The 22,469-nt window shown below is 46.8% G+C and overlaps 1 protein-coding gene across 2 annotated transcripts in view; it reads right to left on the bottom strand.

Annotated features, from left to right (window-relative positions):
* The window catches only part of Itga9 (integrin subunit alpha 9), a 295,010-nt gene that overhangs the window by 23,063 nt on the left and 249,478 nt on the right, over window positions 1–22,469 (bottom strand). For both annotated transcript variants that reach the window (XM_034484311.2, XM_076917769.1), the window contains 3 exons: window positions 10,314–10,439; window positions 7,738–7,857; window positions 2,368–2,469 (listed from right to left, as the gene is read on the bottom strand). In XM_034484311.2, coding sequence (XP_034340202.1) covers window positions 2,368–2,469; window positions 7,738–7,857; window positions 10,314–10,439 — 348 coding nt within the window. The remainder of the gene's footprint in view (window positions 1–2,367; window positions 2,470–7,737; window positions 7,858–10,313; window positions 10,440–22,469) is intronic.

Here is a 22,469-nt window from a genome sequence, read left to right as displayed (position 1 = left end):
CTGAGGATGGACGTCAGGGTAGATGAGTCGGCTCACACCTTCAAGGCCAACGCTTGATTCCCGGAGCTGGGGTGTGTGTGTAAGAGCAGAAAGGCACGAGGGAAAGTGTCCAGCTGCCCTAATTCACCACCATGTATGCTATTTATGGTTAAAAACCCAACTGCTTTCCTCCTCACCCCGCCCTGCTGGACACCAGACACAGACCTCATCAGTTCACGGCCACAACAGTTTGGTGCCTAATCTGAGAGGCTGTGAAATTTCACCTGATTTAAGTTTGCTGCCCAGTCTCTGTGGAAATTCCCCTTCAGATGGAAGGTTGATTGGAGCCAGGCACTCAGAAGAATCATGCAGGGTGTGGGGGGTGGGGGAAGGGGATGTACTTGTTCTTAAACTAGAAGTCTTTTCACTTAGAGAAGATTTTTTTCCCCTACTAGGAAAGTTGAGAACACATTGTGGAACTGAATCTTAGTTCTCGGACCAGGGGTGGGAGGAGCCTTCCATGAGGGCTCATTAGGGATTCTCAACAGGGGATGGGCGGGGGTGGGGTGGCGGGAGGGTGGGAAGGTGGTGGTGGTAGGAACCTTCTCTCTTTGGGGATTCTCCTTGCGCCCTCCTTCCACTCCCTTTGGGAGCATGAAAAACAAAACAAAACAAGACAAAACAAAACAAAAACCCAACAACAGCTTTCTGGTCAAGTCTTGGTGGGGAAAATATCACCATGGCTCTCAAAACAAGAGTCAATGACTTGGAGTCCCAGAACACAACACTCCGCTGCGCCTCCCTGGATCCCAGGGTGCGGGCCGCACACCCAGTGCTTTCTCTCCACCTGCACAAGTGGCTTCATCTGCTGCGCACTGTTAAGCATTTCTATTGGTGCTTCGTTGTTGATTCGATGGTTTGTCAGAACATCCTAAACTACGCGTGTCCTTTAATCTGTGCCATGACGTGAACAAGGGCCACTCCTCTCTTACCTTCCCAGTGAGAGGCTGAACCAGATGCTGAGTGGCTCTCTGCCAGAATGCAGAGAGATAAGAGCCGAGTGCCAACCTCAAATATTGGATCTGCCAGAGAAATTGACTAGCGGAGGCCTTGAGTTTCATTCTGGGCAACTTCTCCATGTGAAGAGTGGTCAGGCCAGACAACCATCCTTGTACTGACTGTGGGATGGCTGACCCCTCATGAATGCAATCATCCTAGACTGGCTGACATTCTCACGATATTTACTGACAACAGGAGCAGGACTGTCATGTCATTGAACCTAGAGCTCACTGCTTTGGCTGGACTGGCTGACCATGAAACCCCTGGGACCTGGGATCTATCTGCCTCTCTGCACTTCCCCAGAACTAGGGTTATAGGCTACTGCATCTGGTTCCATACACGCATGCGTGCTAGGGACTAGAACTCCATCATCTTCGTGCAGTAAGCACTTTACTGACGGAACCATATTCCCAGCCTCTCACATCCCAGTATAATGAAGTGGCGGGTCTCTGTTGTGGTTAGAAAATAAGTTAACAGCCCCTTTCTGTGTAAGTACATAATTCTTGAATTCACTTCATGAGTTTGTTAGAGCAGCACAGATTCAACAGGAGAGAGAGAGAGAGTGGGCAAGCCTCCCTTGAGAGACGGTAAAATCCATGGGAGCGGACAGGAAGGGCAGCAGTTCCACAGCTCCTCAGCAGAGCAGTTCCTTGGCTGACTTCCCTGTCTACACCCCTGAGACTGAACGAAGGAGGGTGTCAAACAGTGGATGACCCTTCTCTCCCCAGGAACAACAACAACAAAAAGCAGAATTCTAAGGCCTCTCTGTCCAGTCTCTCTCTCGTTGGACAGCTAAGCCATGAGGCTGACTGCCCACTCTAAAGCCCGGCGACTTTAAGGAGGACGAGGGAAAAGGAAGAGAGTGAGAGAGAAGGTTCTAGGTCTTGGCAATTTGACATGGCCTCTTTAAGACAACCAAGCAGTTGTTTCTTAAGCCCCTCCCACCCCCACCCCACCCCAGCCCAGCGCTTAGCTGTGAAACAACACAGGCAGAAGAACAGAAGAGATTTTTGAGGAAGGGCTCAAGAGAAATAAAAATAGCCTTGGCCTCAGAGTAGAAATCTAAGTCCTTGCTGAGGATACTTCCAGACAGTTTTTCCTTTGGCCAATCACTGCAAGAACCTTTCAAATACCAGCAGAATCCTAAGAACAACGTTAATGCAACAACAAGAGGCTTGAGGCCTCCCAGGGGGCCCTGGAAGCCAGAGCAGCCATGGCTTTGTGTCTAACACAAACCCTTCATCTTGGCCTAGAAATTATTTTTCCTCTCAGATCCCAGCTCCAGGTTCCTGTCCTCTGAGGAGAGCTGTCCCAGGGCAGCCGACTCACCAGAGTCTCTTCTGGGTTCCCGTTAGCTATCTCCACCACTCTCAGGGCAGGGTCCACCTTCACCTTGGCTCGAGCCATGAACTGGATGACAGAGGAGCTGTCCTGTGGAAGAAATGACACAATTCACCACGAGATGCTTTCAAATGACATTGAGAATGATGTGCCCATGAAGGGGGGTGGGGCTGCAGAATTCTTGGGGTTCCATGAAGATTCCATACACGTTTTATCACTGAACTAGCAGCGTCCTCATCCCTGCTACCTACAGAGCATACACTGCTGCCTTCTCTTGAGACTTCCTTTGGATGGTGGAGGATGCAGAGTTATCATTGCGTCTTCCAGCAACGAACACGCGCAAGCCTGTGCTGCGGTTTCCGAGTGGCGAGGACTAGATAGCTGGAGGTGGGTACTGACATTCACGAAGAGTGGAAGATAAATAAAGCTGTTTAATTGTGTGCAACAAATCCCAGCCTGTCATCCCCAGAAGGCATCTGATTCTTATTTTCTAGTCATCTTCCTGCCCAGACCACAGCCCTCAAAACCATGAAAGCTTAGCTACTCTTAACTCTTTCTCTGCTCTTGAATGAAGTTATCTTGGGGCTGAACACTCAAAGAAGGTATCCGAGGGCACAGTGACAGGTTGGGGTTGGGTGGGGGAGACAAACATCTAGTTTATAAATCAGGTCTGAGGGGCAAAAAGGGGGACCTCTGAGCCTCAGGAAGTGGCTGTTGGCAGAAGCAGTTGAAAGCCTTGATGTGGACTCCGTTTCAAAGCCACCATCCAGATACCACGAACATGGGTCCAAAGTAGAGATGAAGAAAGAATTTGGAAAAAGATGTCGGTTGGCAAAATTAGGAAAGGCCAGGGTCTCAGGTCAGACGGGGCTGTTGATGACTGTGGAGTGTCCTCGCTGCCCCTGAGGGATGGCTGGACTCTGCTAGCCAGGTGTCTTTAGTCTTTTCACCTGAGTTCCTCTGTCACTCCAGGAAGCCACTGTGGTTTATACAGGTCCCCAGGGTTCAGGTTTTGTGAATATAATCTCTAAAGACCTGTGCTGTGCATTCAGACTCAGCGGGAGGCTTCTAGTAGCTAGTCAGATTAGGCAAGTCGCAAGGATAGAGTGTCCTGTGTGCTTTTGTGGCAGTTTCCTGGGATTGAAATCCACCCCCACCCCCAAGAGAAAGTAGAAGGCTTATGTGACCCAGGAGGTAAAAGAGAGGTCATCAGTCTGGGAAAGTGAAACTAGAAAGATTCTGGTAGCTCCCTCCCAGCTTTAGGAAAGGAATCAGCAGCTGCTGGGGGAGGGGGCTCTGACCAGATGAGTTGCAGAGAGGAATTTCTCAGAGTTAAGGGCTGCAGAGTCTGGGTTGTCACCTATATGGGGGTGAAGGGAGAGGGGTGATGGAATTAGAGTGAGTGTGTGGGGAGCAGGGGATGGGCTTTTCAGTGGTGTAGCAGCTGTTAGGAGTCATCTTGGCCCCTGTGAGTGGCCATACATCTATCCTCCTGTAGGAACTACAACAGATATTCATTGGCTCACCAGGTTGGACTTTGGCCCAGTGATTACTTTGGTTTGTTGTGGATTTCCTTTCAGAGGTTTGTGTGTGTGTGTGTGTGTGTTTATACAATGTCCCAGGAAAAGTTTGTCACACAATGCTTTGATGACAGTTTTCTAAGAAGAAGAAAGACCTGTTGTGCCATCATGTAGCTCAAGGCCCGCAAGGGAGGCTAAATTCGTGCACATGTCCTTGGGCTTCTCATCCTCCAGGCCTGAGTCTGGAGAAGTCGAAGGCACTTTTATTATTTGTATGTCACCCGGTCCCATGCTCCCTGTGACACAGAAAATGAGCTAAGACCAATCTCACAATCAATGGCCAGCGTTGACCTACACTTGCCCAATGCACACAGAAATAACAAAGGCCTCTCTGTGTATCAGTGGTGCTCACTGCTCCTAACGCTGCAACCCTTTGAGGCAGTCCCTCGTGCTGTGGTGACCCCATCCATAGAATTGATTTCTGTTGCTAATTAAATACTCTTGCTACTGTTATGAGTCGTAATGTAAATATCTGATATGCAGATGGTTTTAGGCAACTCCGGTGGAAGGGGTTTTTGACTCCCAAAAGGGCTGTGTCTCACAGTTTGAGAAACATTGCTCTAGATATAAGTTCTAAGGGTTCCTTTTGCTTATCCCTCAGGAAACCACAGAGACCATCCTGGGGCAGAACAAGGGGACCCCTGATGGTGTACTTTATGTAGAAGTTGTATACAAATTATTCTTAAAGCAGAACAAAACAAAAAAAAAACCCAGCTAAAAACAGCATAAGTGTTTCATAAACAGTTGTTCACATTAATGAGATTTAACGGGATATTTCCAGACACCCACAGGAGTGCTGGGCGCCTATGAGTAAGCCCCACTTGAACTTGAGAACTATATATGCATTGGTCAAATTAAACTTAAGTTATTTAAAAAACTTAATGTTAATTATGCATATTTCTGTGTGTCTGCTATTTGCGTAGGGGAGCATGTGCACATGAGTGCAGGTGCCTGCAGAGGCCAGAAGAGAGCGTCAGATCTCCTGGATTTGGAGTTACAAGCAGTTGTGAGTGACCATGTGGTTGCTGGGAACTGAACTCAGGACCTCTGGAAGAACAGTCAGTGCTCTTAACTGCTGAGTCATCTCTCCAGCTCACCCATCTTCCTTCCTTTCCTTTCCTTTTCTTTTTTTGTAACCACTTTCTCCTTTAAAATTTTTTTTTTAAATGGTTCTAGGAGGATTGTCATTCAAAAGAATATTTCTGCTTCATAAAATCTTCAAGCAATTTAATAGTTTTGTAAATTTTGGTTTCCTGTATCCTCTGACCCTCTACTGATTTTACACTTAATTAATTACTTAATTTAGTGTGGGAGTATTGGGGGTTATGTACAGGCAATAGCCTACATGAGAGATCAGTAGACAACTTTTATTGGGCCATTTTCTCCTTCCATCATGTGGACTGTGGGGATGGAGCATCGTAGTCATGCTTGGCTGCAAGCCCCTTTATCCACTGAGCCGTAAAGCCATCCTCCGATACTGTATTTTTATTACAAATCATCAGTGTGACCACCGTAGATATTAACAGTGATAATAATGGTTAGGTTAGAGGCCAAGCAGATGAAGGGCTGGCACAGAGGAGGCCCCTGGTGGCTGTGAAAAAGGCCTTAGGGACACTTCCAAAGAAATCCTATCCTCCGAAGATTAAAAAAAAAAAAAATCAGACCCAACATTTCAAATGAAAACTAGCGGAGGTTAAAACAATAAAACCTCAGATTCCCTTGCCTGGAGTCAGACCTTGAGGTCAAAGGAAAATAAACAACCCTAGGCTGAGGCCAGCCACAAGGTCTATGTTGATCCATGTCCTCAGGGAGACCCAGTGGCCCTGGAGCCATCTGGTCGACTCCCCAAAGGCACGCTGTGCTAGGGTCCAGGCCTGACAGTGCTTCAGACGCAAAGCGTACTCTGTGTCTAGGTCTCTGCCGTATGACAACCCAGAGCTGTCATCTCTCCTGCCTGGGGACTCCATTGGTTTGCCTGACCAGCGAGAACAATATTTCTAGGATGGAGTCCTTGGCTAAGTGTCAACCACTGAACATGAGAGAGAGAGATTAACAACCAGCTGCTCACAGTTACAATTAGCCCCTGTGACTGAAGCAATCAGCAGCCATGGGTGAGGGCAAAGAGATGGCAAGCAGCGCAGTCCTCACCCTTCAGTGCCACTGCTCTGGGGACAGTGATGAGTAAGTTCATGAAAAATAGACTGGCAGCAGCCCTGGCTAACATGGACTGGGGAGAAAGTACGTCGACTCTTAGGGAACCATGTCAGGGAGGGACCCCTTGAAGGAAGATGGTAGACTAGCTCACACCTGGCCTCCGCTAACACTAACCTATATCGAGTGGCTATCCCAGGGAAGCCCTGAGTGGGAGCCCACCTTCCCCAACTAGTTTCCAAACTAGGGAACCCAGATGGTGTCCAGCTCTCCACAGTCTGTGGAGACTGTAATAGCTATAGAGAGGCAGGGAAAACAAAGCAAACCCCAGCCCCCAACGACTGCATCTTCTCAGGCTGTGGCATCACTGCTGGATCTAATTACAAGCTGACCATGTGATAGCTTTGATGCTTCTCACCTGTGGACCATCTGGATGGCTTTGAACACATCTTGTGTGTTTAGTCTTTTCAAATAAATCTAAAAAAGAACTCCGAGACTAACACGTATATTTTTTAAACTATTTCTATGGCATCCTGTGGCACAACGCCTATCACACCATCAAGCTCTTATCTTAAAATAAATCAGAGTAAACCTTTCTTAGGGGGGCACTGATTTGCTTGCTGACTGAGATATTTGGAACCCTATTTGTTAAACTCACAGTAGCAAAGTGATCTGTGGTTCACAAATTCAACTTCTTTGAGGGATCATTTGAACAAGCAATCAGGCCAACTAGGCTTCGTGGGTCAGATATGGCCCTCTTCTTGTTTGTGTAAATAAAGTTTTATTAGAAACACAGTCATGCCCTGCATTTGAATATTGTCTACAGCTGCTGGCAGAGTTACACTGTTGCAAATGACTAAATTAGCATATGATGACTAAATTAGCATACACACCTGTGCCATATGCCATCCATACTCTAGTGTAGCTATGAACATGGATAGCCCAATACAAAACCAAAATCAATTTATTTAAAACAGCGTGAGTTTGTTTATTGTGTGCTGTTTTTGTAATTTGATGACCTCTCAAGCCTGACTGTCACAGGTGACCACAGTATGTCACAAGGTCAAAAGGGCTGAACACACTGATTCTGGCCCATAAAGCCTAAAACAGTTCTTGAAAGCCCTTGATAGAAAAGGCTGGCTGACCTTTGACCAAAACCAAAACAAGACATTGTCCCCAAATCAGTAGAATTTGTAAGCTTGTCAGTACCATCTCAAGTTCCATCCCCCAAAGAATCTGAGGTTTTATAAGCCCAAGGAGATATTTGCGTCTTTTTTTTGAGAGACCAGGCTGGCCTCAAACTGAGAGATCCCTCTACTGGAACTGAAGGCATGCAGCTGCAGCGTCACCCTTCAGATTAGCCCAAGAAAAATTAAAGAACAACACCACGGACGGACAGATGAAAACTTGGGAAGCTGGTAAAGAAGCTGGGATACTCGGTGACACCACCAGTCCTTGGATTAAAGCGTGAACACTGAGGGTCTGATACTGTTTCTTGGCAACCTCTGGTGGACTAATCGCCAGCGGTGCATGCTGGGAAAATTTGCCAAGGAGCAGCCCGAGTGTTCCTGGGGAACGGAATCCAGGGGTTCTGGGTAACCCCTGAGAGTGCAGGCCGGGGACTCACCTTCTTCAGTATCTCTGTGTTCAGTAGCATGTACAGGTCGATGGTACGGCTTTCCTCTTTGGGGAGAGCACTAAGGTTGCAGTGCAATGTTAGGCAGAAGCTCCCCGGCTTTTCACAGTCCTGAGGAGAAAATTCCCAGTTGGAATTAAGACACAGACCACCCAAAGCCATCTAAAGCGCTGAGTGTCTGCTATGTTAACTGAGGCAAAATCAAGAGGAAGAGGTGGGGCCCGTGGAGTGGCTGACACCAGACCTCCTGCCCAGCTTGTCTGGGGCCCAGAATTCCATCCCAGCTCCAAAAATACAGAGTAAAATAGGAATTAAGTGTGACCAGTCACTGAATACACTTGACCCATCAAATGATTTAGAAAAAAAGTGATTTTTTTAAAACAAACATGGTACAGGGAGAGGGATGGTGTAACCTGAACTGTTTCCATGATTTCTTCTGTTTAAAACTATACCACACAATTCAATTACTGTTATCTTTGTACTATTATTGTTATTATTTTATTTATATTTTATTTATATATTATTTGTATTACTTTGTTATAATTGTACCGCTATAAAGATTAGCTTAAAAAACAAAAACAAAAAAACCAAACTATAACTAACATACCCACCCCCAAACTAAAGAAGATGTAATTATGCCCTGTCACCAGCAGAGGGCGGTAGAAGGATTTTCGGCCTTGTTGGGCACTAGGGCTCTCTGGTCTCCAGTGTTTGGGGGAGTCCACAAGTAGATACACAATGTTTATGTGGTTAATTCTACCAAAAATGTTGAATTTCACAAGGAGAGTCAATTCTCAAAAAGAAACATTTAGCTATCCTGATATACTTTTATGAGTTTTTAAACAAGAATACTTTCCGACTACAGTTGACTCTGGGTCCACGCTTTGGCAGGTAGACATCAGTCTCCTGTTTGGTGGACGGGGTGGGGTGGTGGTTGGTGCTTAAAGAACAAAGAAGCTGTATGACTCAGAGACACATAAACTGCCAAGGGAAAGTTTATTCCAGTGACCAATGAGGGATTTTTCTTTTGTGTTTGAAAGTGTATCTTTATATATAAAGTGTGTGTGTGTTTCTGTGTTTCTCTCTCTCTCTCTCTCTCTCTCTCTCTCTCTCTCTCTGTGTGTGTGGGTGTGTGTGTACCTGTGTGAAGCTTCAATTGCAGGGGTCATTTTCAGCTTGACCTGGAGTTGTATGGAACAAACAGCCGATGTCACTGTATCTATCCCCAAGGACCTTTACAAAGATGGGCTATCCTTACATTTGTGCTACTGGTTAGCTTGACATAATCTAGAATCCTAGAAAGACAGTCTCAGTGAGGGATCAGGGTGGTCTATGAGGGGCTATCTCCACTATACTGATTGATGTGGAAAGACCGGCCCACTGTGGGCGGCGCCATTCCCTAGGCAGGGTGTCCTGAACTATGTGAGAATAGAGAAAATGAGCTGAGCACGGCAGAAATGTCTTAATTCTTTCCTCTCCATTTCTTCAGTGCGGATGTAAGGTAACTGGGTGTCTCGTGACTTCTGCACAGTGATGAACTGCACCCTAGGAATTGTGGGCTAAAATGAACTTTTCTCTCCTAAGTGGCTTATGCCAGGGTATAATGTCATAGCAAAAAGAACCAAAATGGTACACAAAAGGAAAAAAAATATCCAAACCTCTAATAGCAAGCAGCTGAACTCTCCAAGGGGAAGGAAAGGTGTTCAAGTGTCTGTGGGGTGTGTGTATGTGGAAGTCAAGAGCTCAGTGAATGTAATCAGGGTGCAGGGAAAGGGACTTTGGAGAAGCCCTGATGAGGTAGATCATACATAGCAAAAAGAACAAATTGTAAGTATTATATTGATACATTTTACATGTGTTTTACATGTGTATTATGTATGTTTCACATATGTTTTACATGTTTTCACCAGAGCATGTTTAACCTGACCATGCTACCTTTTTGTCATCTTTACTATTCTGAACTCCTTACATACATGACATTCCAGAATGTTCCTTTATTCATTTTTCATTTAGTGTAATTTTTGTTAGACTTACTTATGCTATACAGTGTATTAATACTATTAGTTACATTTTTATAGTTCTATAATATTCCTGTGTATGGATATACCTGTTTTCTCATCGTATTGTCAATAAATATCTGAATTGTTCAGATTTTGGCTACTCTAAAATTGCTTCAAATATTCCTGTGTCTTTCAACAACCCATGTATTCACTTCTTGGGGATAGACACAGAAATTATATATTTTTCTGGGTTGTGTAATGTTTAATTTTAATAGAAATTGCTAGGAGGTTTCCCCATGGTATTGTAAATTCTGTACCTGATTGGTAGGTTGTTTAGGTTTTTTGTTAGTCAGGCAGTGAGATTTGGAATAAAGATTTAACATTTTGAGGGAAATCCTGGGCTGAAAAATAGGGTTTGATCACAGTCCTTGGGTCTTTTTGAGTTAACCAATGAAAACCAGATTTGAGAAACAAGAAACTCCAAGTAGAAGAGACTGGCCTCTCGTCTCTGAGATGCCTTCCCTGTGAGGCCCACCCTCATGGTCCTGTCACCAAGCAACTTCTTACCAACACTTTTCTTCCGGACTTGGAGAAAAAAGCAAATATGGTGTGGAAGATGTTCTCTTGTTCTTGAGGGATGATGCAGGGGGTTGGGTTCCTTTGTACAGAGCAGTTACCCTTCTCTTGGCTCACCTGGAAATGGAGAGAGACCTGTTAGAGCCAGTGGTCTAAGAAAGGACAGATCTAGAAGCATCTGGCATGGCAGCTGAGCATAGACTCTCCCAGCTGCCAGTCTCTAGAGTACAAGAGCAGTCAAAGGGTGTTTCATTCTGTGAGATTCTTGACTGTTTCCTGGTATGGCCTTGAACACCTGGGTTCAAGATATCCTCCTGCCTTAGCAGGCCTGGCAGCCAAGCCCACAGGCTTACCACAGCTCTGGCTAAGAAGTGTTTAAGGTAGAAGTTATGTTAGAAAATGTGGCTATTAAGTCCTTAAATAACTGAGCTGAGATGACCACAGCATGCAAATGAGATCTGAGGAGTAGCTCTAACCTTCTGCTTCTTGATTTCGAAACTCATTAACATCATTCCTGTCAGACAGGCATTTAGGAGGCAAAAAGAAATTCAAGTCACATGCTAACAGAGTCAAGAGTCCTTGTGTGGAGCTCAGGACTTCTGGGACCTCAGTTCATTCAGAACTTATAAGTGGGTCTCATGTATGGCCCACTGTTGGAAGTTTCTAGAAGGATTCTATGGAGTCACCAGATTGCGGCAAAACCCCTTAGGAGCTCTTCTTGAGAGAATTGCTCTGGGCCCTCATTTCTGCTCCAACTGGAGCATCAACCATGTGGTGGGTACCTGAGGTTTGTTTTTGTGAGCTCATGCTGTCAGACCTTCTGTCTCCTTCCATTCTCAAGCATGCGGGACTCCCCTTCCCTGGCTTGTCCCTTGAGGGGACAATGCTGACTGACAGGCCCAGAGAAAACAGTCTTCTGCACAGAAGTTCCAGTGAAGACCCCTGCTCTTCCCCAAGGCCTGCCCATCATACCACAAACCCGGTTGGTACTGAGAAAACCTCCGAGCCTTGAAGGACAGACACACTGACTCTCACTGAAATCAGAGGCAGGCCAAGAGTCCCTCAGCATTCTGAAAACTGGTGCTCTGGCATTTCAGGCAGTGGGAGAAACCTGGTTGCCAACCCACTCTAGCTGGTTTTGCACAAGAGCCCCCAGTGTGATAAGATGAGGTGACATCTGGTCACAGGTGCCAGTAGAGAGGGGCAGGGGCCGGGAGTGGGAGCAAAGTGTGTGAGAAACGGCCAGGCCTTGGTGGGCAGAGTCAGAGCCAGAATTAATTTCTTCTTCCACAGGGCGTCTCTGGCATGGTGTGTGTACAGGGAAGTAATGGTCAGGGGATCTGATGCCTTATGACAGTCTGCCCCCAGTGGAATGTGGGGCAGGAAGCAGAAGCTGAAGTCAGTGGTGGATGAAAACGTTGGCTATTGCTCTCGTGACTGTGGTTATATGGGAATCATTTTAATCAGGAAATAACCCACTTTTCTGGGAGGCTCAGGGTGGTCTTGTTTCAGCAGGAGACTGAAGGCTCCCAGGGTCTCTATGGGGTCTGATCTGGTGCAGCTAAAATTCAGCCATTCAATCCCAGACCAGGATCACTGCAGGGGGCACTCCTCCGAGAGGATGAACAGGTCACAGTCGCTGGTAACATCCGGGATCATTCACACTTTAACATCTGCTTTACAACAGTCCCGTGGGACAGGGCTGGTGGTATCTGATGCCATCTTAAAGATGGAGGTACAGAAAGATAAGAAGGCAGCTCCGCAGACAGAGGTGCTCTTGAGAGTGGGCCATGCACCATACACACACCCTAGCACTAGGTTCAGGGGTCAAGGATGGACTGTGGTGAAGTCAGGGAGGACAACCATCCACCCTCTTATTACCCAGAATTCTTCATGGCGACCCATTTTGCCACTGTCTCCTCTCAGCCCCCAACAAAAAGCTGACTGCTAGCCAGCCCATGGGAGGGTTGAGCGCCTGCAGACTGGGAGGCCAGGCCATTTCGTGTTGTCTCTGGGTCTGGAAGGGGAACAGAGTACCCTGGAATGTTGTTTTTGGAATGCAGTTCCCAGATCATGCAGTCCTTGGCCTTAGCTGACAGATAAGGACCCGAGGCCTTAGGTCTGGTGACTTATCCAAGGTTACAATGGTTGGCTGCTAGCAACAGCCTGAACCCAGTAAAAGGAGCCCAGCGAGTCGATGCTATCCCACACACCACTCTTGTCCTCTGTCCCCTCCCCTCTTACTTCATTGAACATGTTTGTCTCCAACTCCATCTTTGTCCTGTGTTTGACAAAGTTCACTCGTCTTTACCATTGAACAAGGCTTACTCTGTCTTTACAGTACACCATCCATGCCTCTGCTGATGAATACTGAGGTAGGGTCTATAACTTGCCTGTTGTGAATCACGTAGTATACTTTTAAAAATGTGTGTCCATGTTTGTGTGTGGGCACATGTGCACACAGAGACCAGAGGACAACCTTGAATGTCAACCTAGAGATACCATCTCCTTTCTCTGAGATGGTCTCAATAGCCTGGAACTTACCAATTAGACTAGCTGGCCTGGCTGGTGACCCCTAAGGATCCTCCTGTTGCCAGCTCTCCAGTACTAGGATTACAAACGTGAGCCCTGACCCCTAGCTTTTTAATGTGGGGGCTGGGGATTGAACTCAGGTTCTCATGCTTGTAAGGAGAGCATGTTAACCCTCTGAGCTCTCTCTCCAACCCCATGGACGTTTTGGAGCTTGTTTGAGACAGAATATCTCTGTGTAGCTCTAGCTGTCCTAGAACTCACTTTGTAGACTAAGCTAGCCTCGAACTCAGAGATTTGCCTGCCTCTGCCTCCCAAGGGCTGGGATTAAAGGTGTGTGCCACCACCTGGCTATACTCTTGAATACTCAATGTGGTACCTGCAGCAGCTCAGCTCTGCACAACCATGACAACCTGAGTCTCCCAGGCTTTGGTTTCCTTATGTACAGATTTAGCGCAGTGACTTACAAGGTTACTCCTAGGAGCTGATCACATGCTTCCAGGATCATATGTACAGCTTCCACGGAACATCTTGTGTCTGTGTGAATGGAGGAGGCGTGCATGCCATGGTGCATGTGTGGGGGTCAGAGTCAGTTCTTTCCTACCACTTGGGTTCTGGGAATCAAACTCAGGGCAGCAGGCTTAGTAGCCAGCACCTTTTAACTCATACAACCATCTTCTTAGCCAGGGGTCCTCTTCTTCAATTCTGTAGATAAGTGATTGCTAAAACCCTTTCCCCATGGGCTGGTTGATTTTGTCTAGAGAACTTCAGTTGTTAAAACAAGACAAAACAAAACACCCCTCTATCAGATCAGCCTTGGGAAAACCCATGGAGAATTCTCTTGATTTATGATTAATGTAGGAGGGTCCAGTCCACCGTGGGCAGTGCCATCTCTGGGTTCACGGCCCTGGGTACTATAAAATATCAGGCTGTGTGAACCCTGGATAGGAAGCTAGTAACAGGATCTCTCCATGGCCTCTGCACCAGTTCCTGCCTCCAGGTTCCTGCTTTGGCTTCCTGCACAATGGGCTGTAAGCTGTAAGCCAAATAAACCCTTTCCTCCCCAAATTGCTTTTGGTTATGGATGTTTATCAAAGCAAGAGAAAGCAAATTAGAATATCCCTTTAATCATCTTTGCTCAAAATCATGAGGAAATAAAAGTTTTTCCCTGTGTCACACCCAGCACCACACTGCTTGTGTTCAACAGTCCCATCTTCAGCTGGCTGAGGGCCCTGTGGCCTCTGCCCCCTGCTCACCTCGGCCCACTCACTTTCATACTTTCCCAGACCGCTGGAGCCCAAATGCTTCCCACAACAGGGCTGGTCCTCGGTGGGACCCCCGGGAGTTGAGGGAGGCCTGTGGCTATTGGAATCTGCACAAAAGAACGTACTAAGTCCACAACCAGGGACAAGAAGGCGCGGGGCACATTGTTGAGGCTGGATTCTGCCGGGCACAGTTACTGAGGGTTTTCTGTTGTTATCTGTCCTCTCCAAACCTGACCCCAAAGAAAACACTGTGTAACCTGAAACCAAGAGAGGGTGGCAGTGTGGGAGACTGTCAGGAGCCCACACTGTGGAGGCCAAGATGACATGGACATCTCGTGGTAGGAGAGTCATCCTGGGGGAGTGGCTGGAAGCAGCCAAGATGTCAGAGGAGAGTGTCCCATCTGCTATAAGTGGTCTCACTTCATGAATCATGGGGTTTGAAGGCCAAATCACGGCTCTTGTCTTGGTGATGACACTGCCAAGGAAAGCTAGCTTTTCCTGTGGACATCACCAGCCTCAGTCTCCAGGTAAGAAAGGGATAGTCGTGTAGGCTGTGGTCAGAAAAAGGCTCAGAGGAACCAGAATGTTTCCACGTGTGAGGCTCAGGATCACGGTGTCTGTTATAGACCTGGAGGAGTCATGTGCTGTTGGGCAAGCCTTGAATTGCTATAGCCATCCTACTCTGGCGTCTAGACACTGGGGTTACCAGCTTGTAATATCACACCAGGCTTGCTTTTCTAGCTCCACCCCTCAAGTCCCATCTCCTTGGGTCCTCTCTATGCAGAGTCCATAAAAGATAATCTTAGTTTCAATGAGGCACTATTCTATCAGGTGGGACATACACTGGATGCTTGCAATGCCTTTGTGTAGAAAGTACTGCCGTCAGTATGGAGACCCTATGACTGTCTAAATGGGGCTTGACGAAATGTTTTAAATACAGATATACACAAAACCATGTATTTGTGAGCATAGCATGAGTTTTCTTATTAAAGTTTTTTTTTTTTTTAATGGCGTGTGTGTGTGTGTGTGTGTGTGTGTGTGTGTGTGTGTGAATGCAGTATGTAAGCAGACCATCAAGTCCCTGGAGAGTCCATTGTCTTGGATGTCTGTCTGTCTGTCTGTGTTAGGGATATTCAGCACCTTCTCCGTTAGCTTCCTCACTGCTCCTCATTTGTAGTAAACCATTTCTTCCCCCCAATCCCCTTTTCTCCACCCATCCCAGGCTCTGGTGGACACCGTCTCACACGAGACTGTGAGGTCACCTTTTCTAGTTTCTGCTTGTTGAGAACATGTCTATTTTTATCCTATGTCTGGTTAACTTCACCTAATGCAATATCCTCCAGTTTCATCCATGTTGCCACAAATGACAGAGTGAGTTTTTTTTTTTTTTTTTTTTTTTTTTTTTTTTTTTTTTTGGGGGGGGGGGGTTAGGGCTGAATAATATCCACAGTTAGTTGACCAGTTATAAGAGACAGACAGACAGACAGGCAGGCAGGCAGACACCAGAGGTATTCCAGGCAAACTGTGACACCAGGTCTCTATCTGTCGCCCACACTTTGCAGCTGTGAGGGTCTGAGGGCTGAAGCAACCTATTCCTCTAGCTCTGTAAGTCTGGGAAGCCAGAGTCCCTGCCACACTTCCTGCTGAAGCACCCAGGCTCTACAGATGATGCTCTAACAGCTGATAGCACCACAGTTTGTCCATGCCTCAGAGCATTCCCTACTCAGGGGAGCTACCAGGCCTCTCCCAGATCTTGAGGAGGGGGCACAGAATCCAGAGAGAAAGGAATAGCAAAGCCTGAAGGTACAAACTGTGGCCTCGAGTTCAACCTTGGACAAGCATGGCTGGAAGCAGGAGGGGTGGCCTGGATGGAGGACTCCTGCTGAGGTGTGAATGTGCCCTCCACCTCATTCACAGGTTGGTGTACCTCCCTGAGTGCTAGGATTGAAGTTGTCCACCACCCTGTGTGCTAAGACTGCAGTCATAGTAGGTGACGACCCCATCAACATATGTGCTAATGGGAGTGACAACCCACTCCCATTACCCTGTAACAAGAAGCTCTCACATCGAGGTGCCAGGACCTTTGTAGCTTCCTAAACCACCTGCTATTGTTATCCATTTTGCACAACAAAGCAAGGGCCTTGTAAGCAAATCTTAGGAGTAGGGTGGTTCTGCAGCATGGGAAAGCCAACGAAGGCTCTGATCCAAGGAGAAGGATGTGAGGTTTGAGGTGTGCGGATTAACCTGCCCCACAACTAAGGTACCAACTCTACTCAGGCCTGTGGTATCCTTAGCACTTTCTTTCTTTGTCTCTACATAGCTCTGGCTGGCTTGGAACTCACTATGTAGACCAGGCTGGCTTTGAACTCACAAAGACCCACCTGTTCCTGCCTCCTGAATGTGTCCCGCTGTGCCTAACTTATTTTAACTGCACATCTGAGGCCTAGATGACCCACCAGCTTTAGCCCACTCTCCTGATGACACACCGCTGGCTGGGATTTCACAGACAAGGTCATCAAAATTTGCCTGGCTCCGAGCCTCGGGTGCACAGACAGAGAGAGACAGGTAAGCGGGAACCTGAACTAACCCTGCGTCACTCAGGAGTTCTGCTTGGAGTCTTCCTCAATGCAACCCTTGGGGGAAGTTGACTTGAAACTAGCCCAGGGCTGACTGGTAAAACTGCACAGGTTCATTTTTTGCCAAGAACATGTGTTTCCCGTTAACTCCCGCTTCTCTGTCAGCCGACATTCTGCTCCCTGTCCCTTCCCTGGGCCACTTTTTTGTATCATGTTACCTAACCACAGCTGATGGCAAGTGGGTAAACAGACCGGAGACTTAACTGCTGGGCCCTTCTGAATTCTCTGAATTCACACGCCCTCTGAGATGGGATACCGAGAGAATGCTGTGAATGTCAGATCTGCTAATTCAATTACCAACTACCTACTTTGGGAGTGGAGAGATCAGAAGACAGGGCGCTCCTCAGAGAAGGCTCTAGCTTTGCTTAGGACCCACCCACCCCCAATGCTCCAGTTTCATATCAATAAGGACCTCAACTAGATAGTTTTGTCATTGAGATGGAAAGGAGAAAGAAAGGCACATAACAGCTGTCCACAGTAACAGCTCACTTGAAATCTGCAGAGTTGGGGACTGATCACGACCACCAGAATAGCCTAGTGTCCTTTAATTCTAGAAAGAAAGTGACAGTAAGCAGATTGTATTCTTTTACTTAATTGTGCATGTGGTTTGGTGACAGGAACCTTTACTAGTTGGCTGGGCCAAGAGAGTAAATTTAAAATCCTGAAAACATCGAGACTTTGGCTTAGGTGTTTTCTTTCTAATTGAGAACTATCTCCTAAAGAAAATATGTTTTCCTCAGCTGCCTCTCATCACACTGAGGAAAGCTGTGTTCTGTCTGAAAGGTCAGGTTACTGAAACCAAAGACAAGACAGAGGAGAAATGAAGCCCTGATATCCACACTCCAGGAGGCAGAGTGTGGAGCCTCCTGTGAGCCTGCCAGCTCTTACGCTATAGAGGGATACCTGTATTCCCACTAGCTCTAGGGATGGCCGACACAAGGCTTTCGCCCTCCGTCCTCAGCCCCTTTTCTCCTCTTTGGGGGTAATCAGCCAGAATGTCAGGGAGTCAAGAGTGCAGGCCACACCAGGCTCCCCATAAAAGAGAATCCATTTCCATGTAATTAGAGAAAGGCGGGCTCCAGAGAGGCCCATTTCACAGGCATGGATGGCCTTTACCAGAGCTAAAGTGACATGGAAGGGATGTAGTTTGGGAGATGAAGTGACAGCAAAGAAGTTCCAGATGTGGTTGGATCATCGCAGTGAGAGATGGAGGCGTAAATACATTATTTGAGCACTTGACATGCAGGCCCGAGATGCTCGCCTTCCACAGATGGCGAGAGGCTTTGGAAGTGGGATAGTCTACTGATTTGGATAATGAATGAACCTGTCACACCATCCCACCCCCCACCCCCCACCAACTGGGACACAGCACAGATCTTAGAATTGTATTCGTTTGTTTAAATTCCAGTTTTGGCTTTGTGATCCCTCTACAGTGAAGAACAAAGTTCGGGTCCAGTCAGCTTTGCAGAATTCACTCTGCACCCATCAGGGACATTATTTGAGGACCCTCCTCCTATCAAAAGGTCTGCAATCACCTGGATGCCATCTCCACCCACCATGCTCTATCTAAGCCTTTAGATTGCTTTTTGGAGGTGCACGCATGCCAGAGCAGCAGAAAGTGAAGCTGGTAACAGATTCTTCCCCCAGGGCCTCGGGTTTCAAGGACCTCGGGGAAGTCTGAAGTGTGCCTCAGGTCTAGTGTCCAGGTAATTTAAGAAGAAGAAAAGGGTGGGAGCCCAATGGTCAGGAAGACCAAACTACTTCTCAGGTGCTGGTAATGCCAAGGCAATGCCTTATGGTCAGAAAGAATTTGGGGTGCACATGAGAAAGCCGATCCCAGTTCTTTATGTTTCTGAGGCACACTCAATTTGGCCTCAGCAGGTCAAAATGAGAACCATGTGTTTCTCGGCAGTGGCTGATGAGATCTGTTTATCTTCAGCGAAATTTCTGTTGTGGACTCTTTAACATTCCATTATTCCCCCACCAGCAAGGCTGGGGGGCATGTTTGCTTTAAGGGCTGAAGGGGAAGCTGACCAGTTAGCCCCCACTTTTAAGGTCTATTCATGTTGGGGACCAGAAAACACCAGGCATCTAGGCCACAGCATTCCAACCGGCCCAGCCACGGCAGCCGGGACACGATACATTCAGGCCCCGTGATAAGAATGGGTGGCCTCGGTCAGCAAGGAGATAGCTAATGCTGGCTTGATTTAACCTCAATGTCCACACAGTTCAAAGGCCAGCCTCTGGACTGTATCATGTCCACACAGCCCTGGCCGGCTTGTCCCTTACCTTCCAGAGCATGTGAATGGTGTAGAGACACAGTGCAGGGACACACAATTTTGCCTTCTGGTGGAGCTTACATAGATCAACTGCCTAGAAATATAACTATCACTCCAGAATTCAATAATATCCCTTTAACTATTGCTGCAGAATTCAGGCAAACATTTCCTCCTCTTTATAAAGCATTTGGCTCTTGTTGAGGAAAAAAAAAAAAAAACCCTTCTCCTCTGAAACTTTACTATGTGACTCACATCCATACATGTACATAAAGAAGAAAAAAAAGTGGTTTAAAGCTATTGACAAGATCACCTAGAACATAAGGGGTTGGGGTATGAGGAAATATAATTCCATAACAACCGTTGCCAAGGTTTGTGGATTTTAAGCTTTCTCATTGAAGCTTTTGGCAATGTGAGTAGTTCTATCTGATTTGAAACACCACCTTCCTTTTGATTTTCGGACTCAAATGAAGGCAACTTCTGCTGTTACATGAGCGGCGTTCTCGAAAATGGCTCTATTAGGGGATTCCCAGTGACCACAGGATTTCCAGATCTTTCTGGATGCATAAAGCACCCTCTAGATATATTGTAGAGTTTATTGATAGTTAGGGATCTATCTCCCAAGCCCACAGCAGAAGGAATTCTAGCTGGTGAGAGTGTAGCCGATGTGGGCAGTGGAACTGTTATCATTATTTTATTTAATTTTTCTCCCAGCTCACACTTCAGCCAGGCGCTGAATGTGGACATGTACAGAAAGCAGGGCTGCGTCCTTTGCTATCATGACGTTTGGCTCTCCTGAGAGAAGGTGACAGACATCAAGTCCAGTGACTTTAGTGAGTGACAAAGCTGGGAAGGAAAAGCCACAGTGAAATGGAACCAAGACTGGGGTTCACTGGGGCTGGGTCCTGGGCAGACTCGGACCTACATTCTGAAATCCAGGAAGAATAGTGGAAGAGAGGGCCTGCAAATTGTATATGGGAGGATTGGGGGGGGGGGGCAAGTGGGAGGAGCTGTGAGCAAGGGAAGGGGTCAAGGAAGTACACAGTGCTCAGCAGCCTTAAAGGGCCAGTAGGCTGAAAGGTAAGTCAAAGGGAGGTTGGGGTGGGTTAGTGAACAATATGGCCAGAAGGGCTGGGGTATGTATGGAGGATTTCAGACCTTGTGGTTGAGCCAATACAATTTTCTTGTTGGTGTGTATGTGTGTGTTTGTGTGTGTATATGTGGGTGTATGTGTGTGTTTATATGTATGTATATATGGGTGTATGGATATGTGTATGTATGTGTGTGTATGTGGGTGTATGTGTGTGTGAGTATGTGTGTATATTTGTGTGTGTGTGTGGTGTGTATGTGTGTATATATGTATGTATGTGTGTATATGTGTGTGGTGTGTGTATGTATGTGTGTATATGTGGGTGTATGTATGTGTATGTGTGTATATGTGGGTGTATGTGTGTATATGTGGGTGTATGTATGTGTATGTATGCGTGTGTTATGTGTGTGTGTTTGGGTGTATGTGGGTATATGTATGTGTGTGTATGTATATATGTGTATGTGTGTGTATGTGTGTGTATGTGGTGTATATATATATATGTGTGTGTGTGTGTGTGTATGTGTGTGTATATGAGTATGTGGGTGTGCACATATAGGCTCGAGGTTGATGTTAGGTATCTTCCTCAATCATTCTCTATCCTATTCTCTTGAGATATAGTCTCTTACTAAATCTGGAGCTATCCAATTAGGCTAGACTGACTGGCTAGCACACCCCAGAGATCCTCCCGTCTTTGCCTCCCTAGTGCTGGAATCCCAAGGGTCTGTCACTGGACCCTCCTGTTTGATCTCTTTACACAGACCCTCAAGAGTGTCTCAGAATTACATAGAGAAGCAATCATGGGCAGATGAAGTTCTCCAATTGCAAAGCAGGCTCTTACCATTGGAGCAATGACGACGACGGTGGGAGTCTCTCCCTGGTGGGAGAGACTGAGCAAAAATCACAACGTGTGCTGGGGAGTTCTGAATTTTTGTCCTTACTTTTTTGGAGCCCACAGAGAAAACAAAGGCAATGCCCCAGGATAGGAAAGAGAGAAACTAGCTCTCATCTTTTTTTTTTTTTTTTTTGGAAAAGAAGGGGGTGAGAATGAGTAGGCAGCAGCTCAGCTTCTCTACGAGGGAATGAGGCAACTGTTTTCCATTTTAGCTAAGAAAAGGTCAGGAGGGAAGTGACCAAGGCTAGTCATAACAGTGGGATTTGAGGGATGCTGGGACGGCTTAGCAGAGAGAACTCACTGGAAATATGGTTCTGAAAGACATCTTGACCGCATTCTGCCCAAAGATAGAGGGGCTAGATCATGTAATCCCCTAAGCCACTCTGGGGCAGTAAATCCATCTCTTGCTGCTGGGGGAGGGGGACTTCAAGCCTAGTGCTCTCCCTAGAAAGACCTTCTTGCCCAGGAACAGGGCAAGCCATTGAGCTCCTCCAGAGGAAAGCTGAGGGAGGAAGGGGTTGGAGAAGCAGCATGAGTCCACGCTGGGTACAGTAGTAAAGATTAAGGCAGAACTGAGTTGTTCAGTTCTGATTTGGGTTATTTGCTGGTGCATGAAAACACAAGGCATGGCTGGTGTACAAGTCGAGCCTCGGCCTCCCGAAAGCTGCAAGGGAGACTTCTTGTTGCAATTAGTATCCAAGGCTAGCCAAACTGTAAAACTGTAAAACCCGGGACTTTTCTCTTATCGAGAAACATCACTTCCCGTGTCACTGTCACTTTGGAAGACACTTCCAGAAAACTGACTGACTTATGGAGATAAGGGACTCCTCCTACATGAGCCCTAATGAGCGTACATACATAGATTCCTGGAAGTCCTATCTGAACGCCATGTCTGGGTAGCCTTGAGGGCTCGGGGGCTGGCACTTTTATTTTTGTTTTTTGTTTTTTTTGTTTTTGGAGATGGGGTTTCTCTGTATAGCCCTGGCTGTCCTGGAACTCACACTGTAGACCAGGCTGGCCTCGAACTCAGAAATCCACCTGCCTCTGCTTCCCAAGTGCTGGGATTAAAGGTGTGCGCCACCACTGCCCAGCTGGACTGACACTTTTAAAGAAAAAAATCAAGCCAAATAAGGACAAGGCAGACAGACCATCCATAAATATATCGAGGCCATCAAGCAGAAAGTTCTTGTTACATCTCCTGGGGTTGCTTAGTTACCTGCCCTGACAGGAGGACTCAGGGATGTTGCTGACCACTCTCCCTGTCTTCCAACCATCTTCTACCTCCTCAGTTTGTCTCTGTAGCTTTAGCACCAAGTGATGCACTATAGGCTTTTCTTAATTTTGTCTTCCCTCACCAGAAGGTAAGCCACACATGGGCTAGGAATGATTACGACTCTGTCTTCCTGTCTTTTATTCTCTGTTGTAACTCAGCCTTTGACATGTGCTGGGTTTATTTGTT

This window comes from Arvicanthis niloticus, chromosome 21 (assembly GCF_011762505.2).
Source record: "Arvicanthis niloticus isolate mArvNil1 chromosome 21, mArvNil1.pat.X, whole genome shotgun sequence".
In the NCBI taxonomy this organism is placed as follows: Eukaryota; Metazoa; Chordata; class Mammalia; order Rodentia; family Muridae; genus Arvicanthis; species Arvicanthis niloticus.
This window is presented reverse-complemented; position numbering and strand designations above follow the sequence as displayed.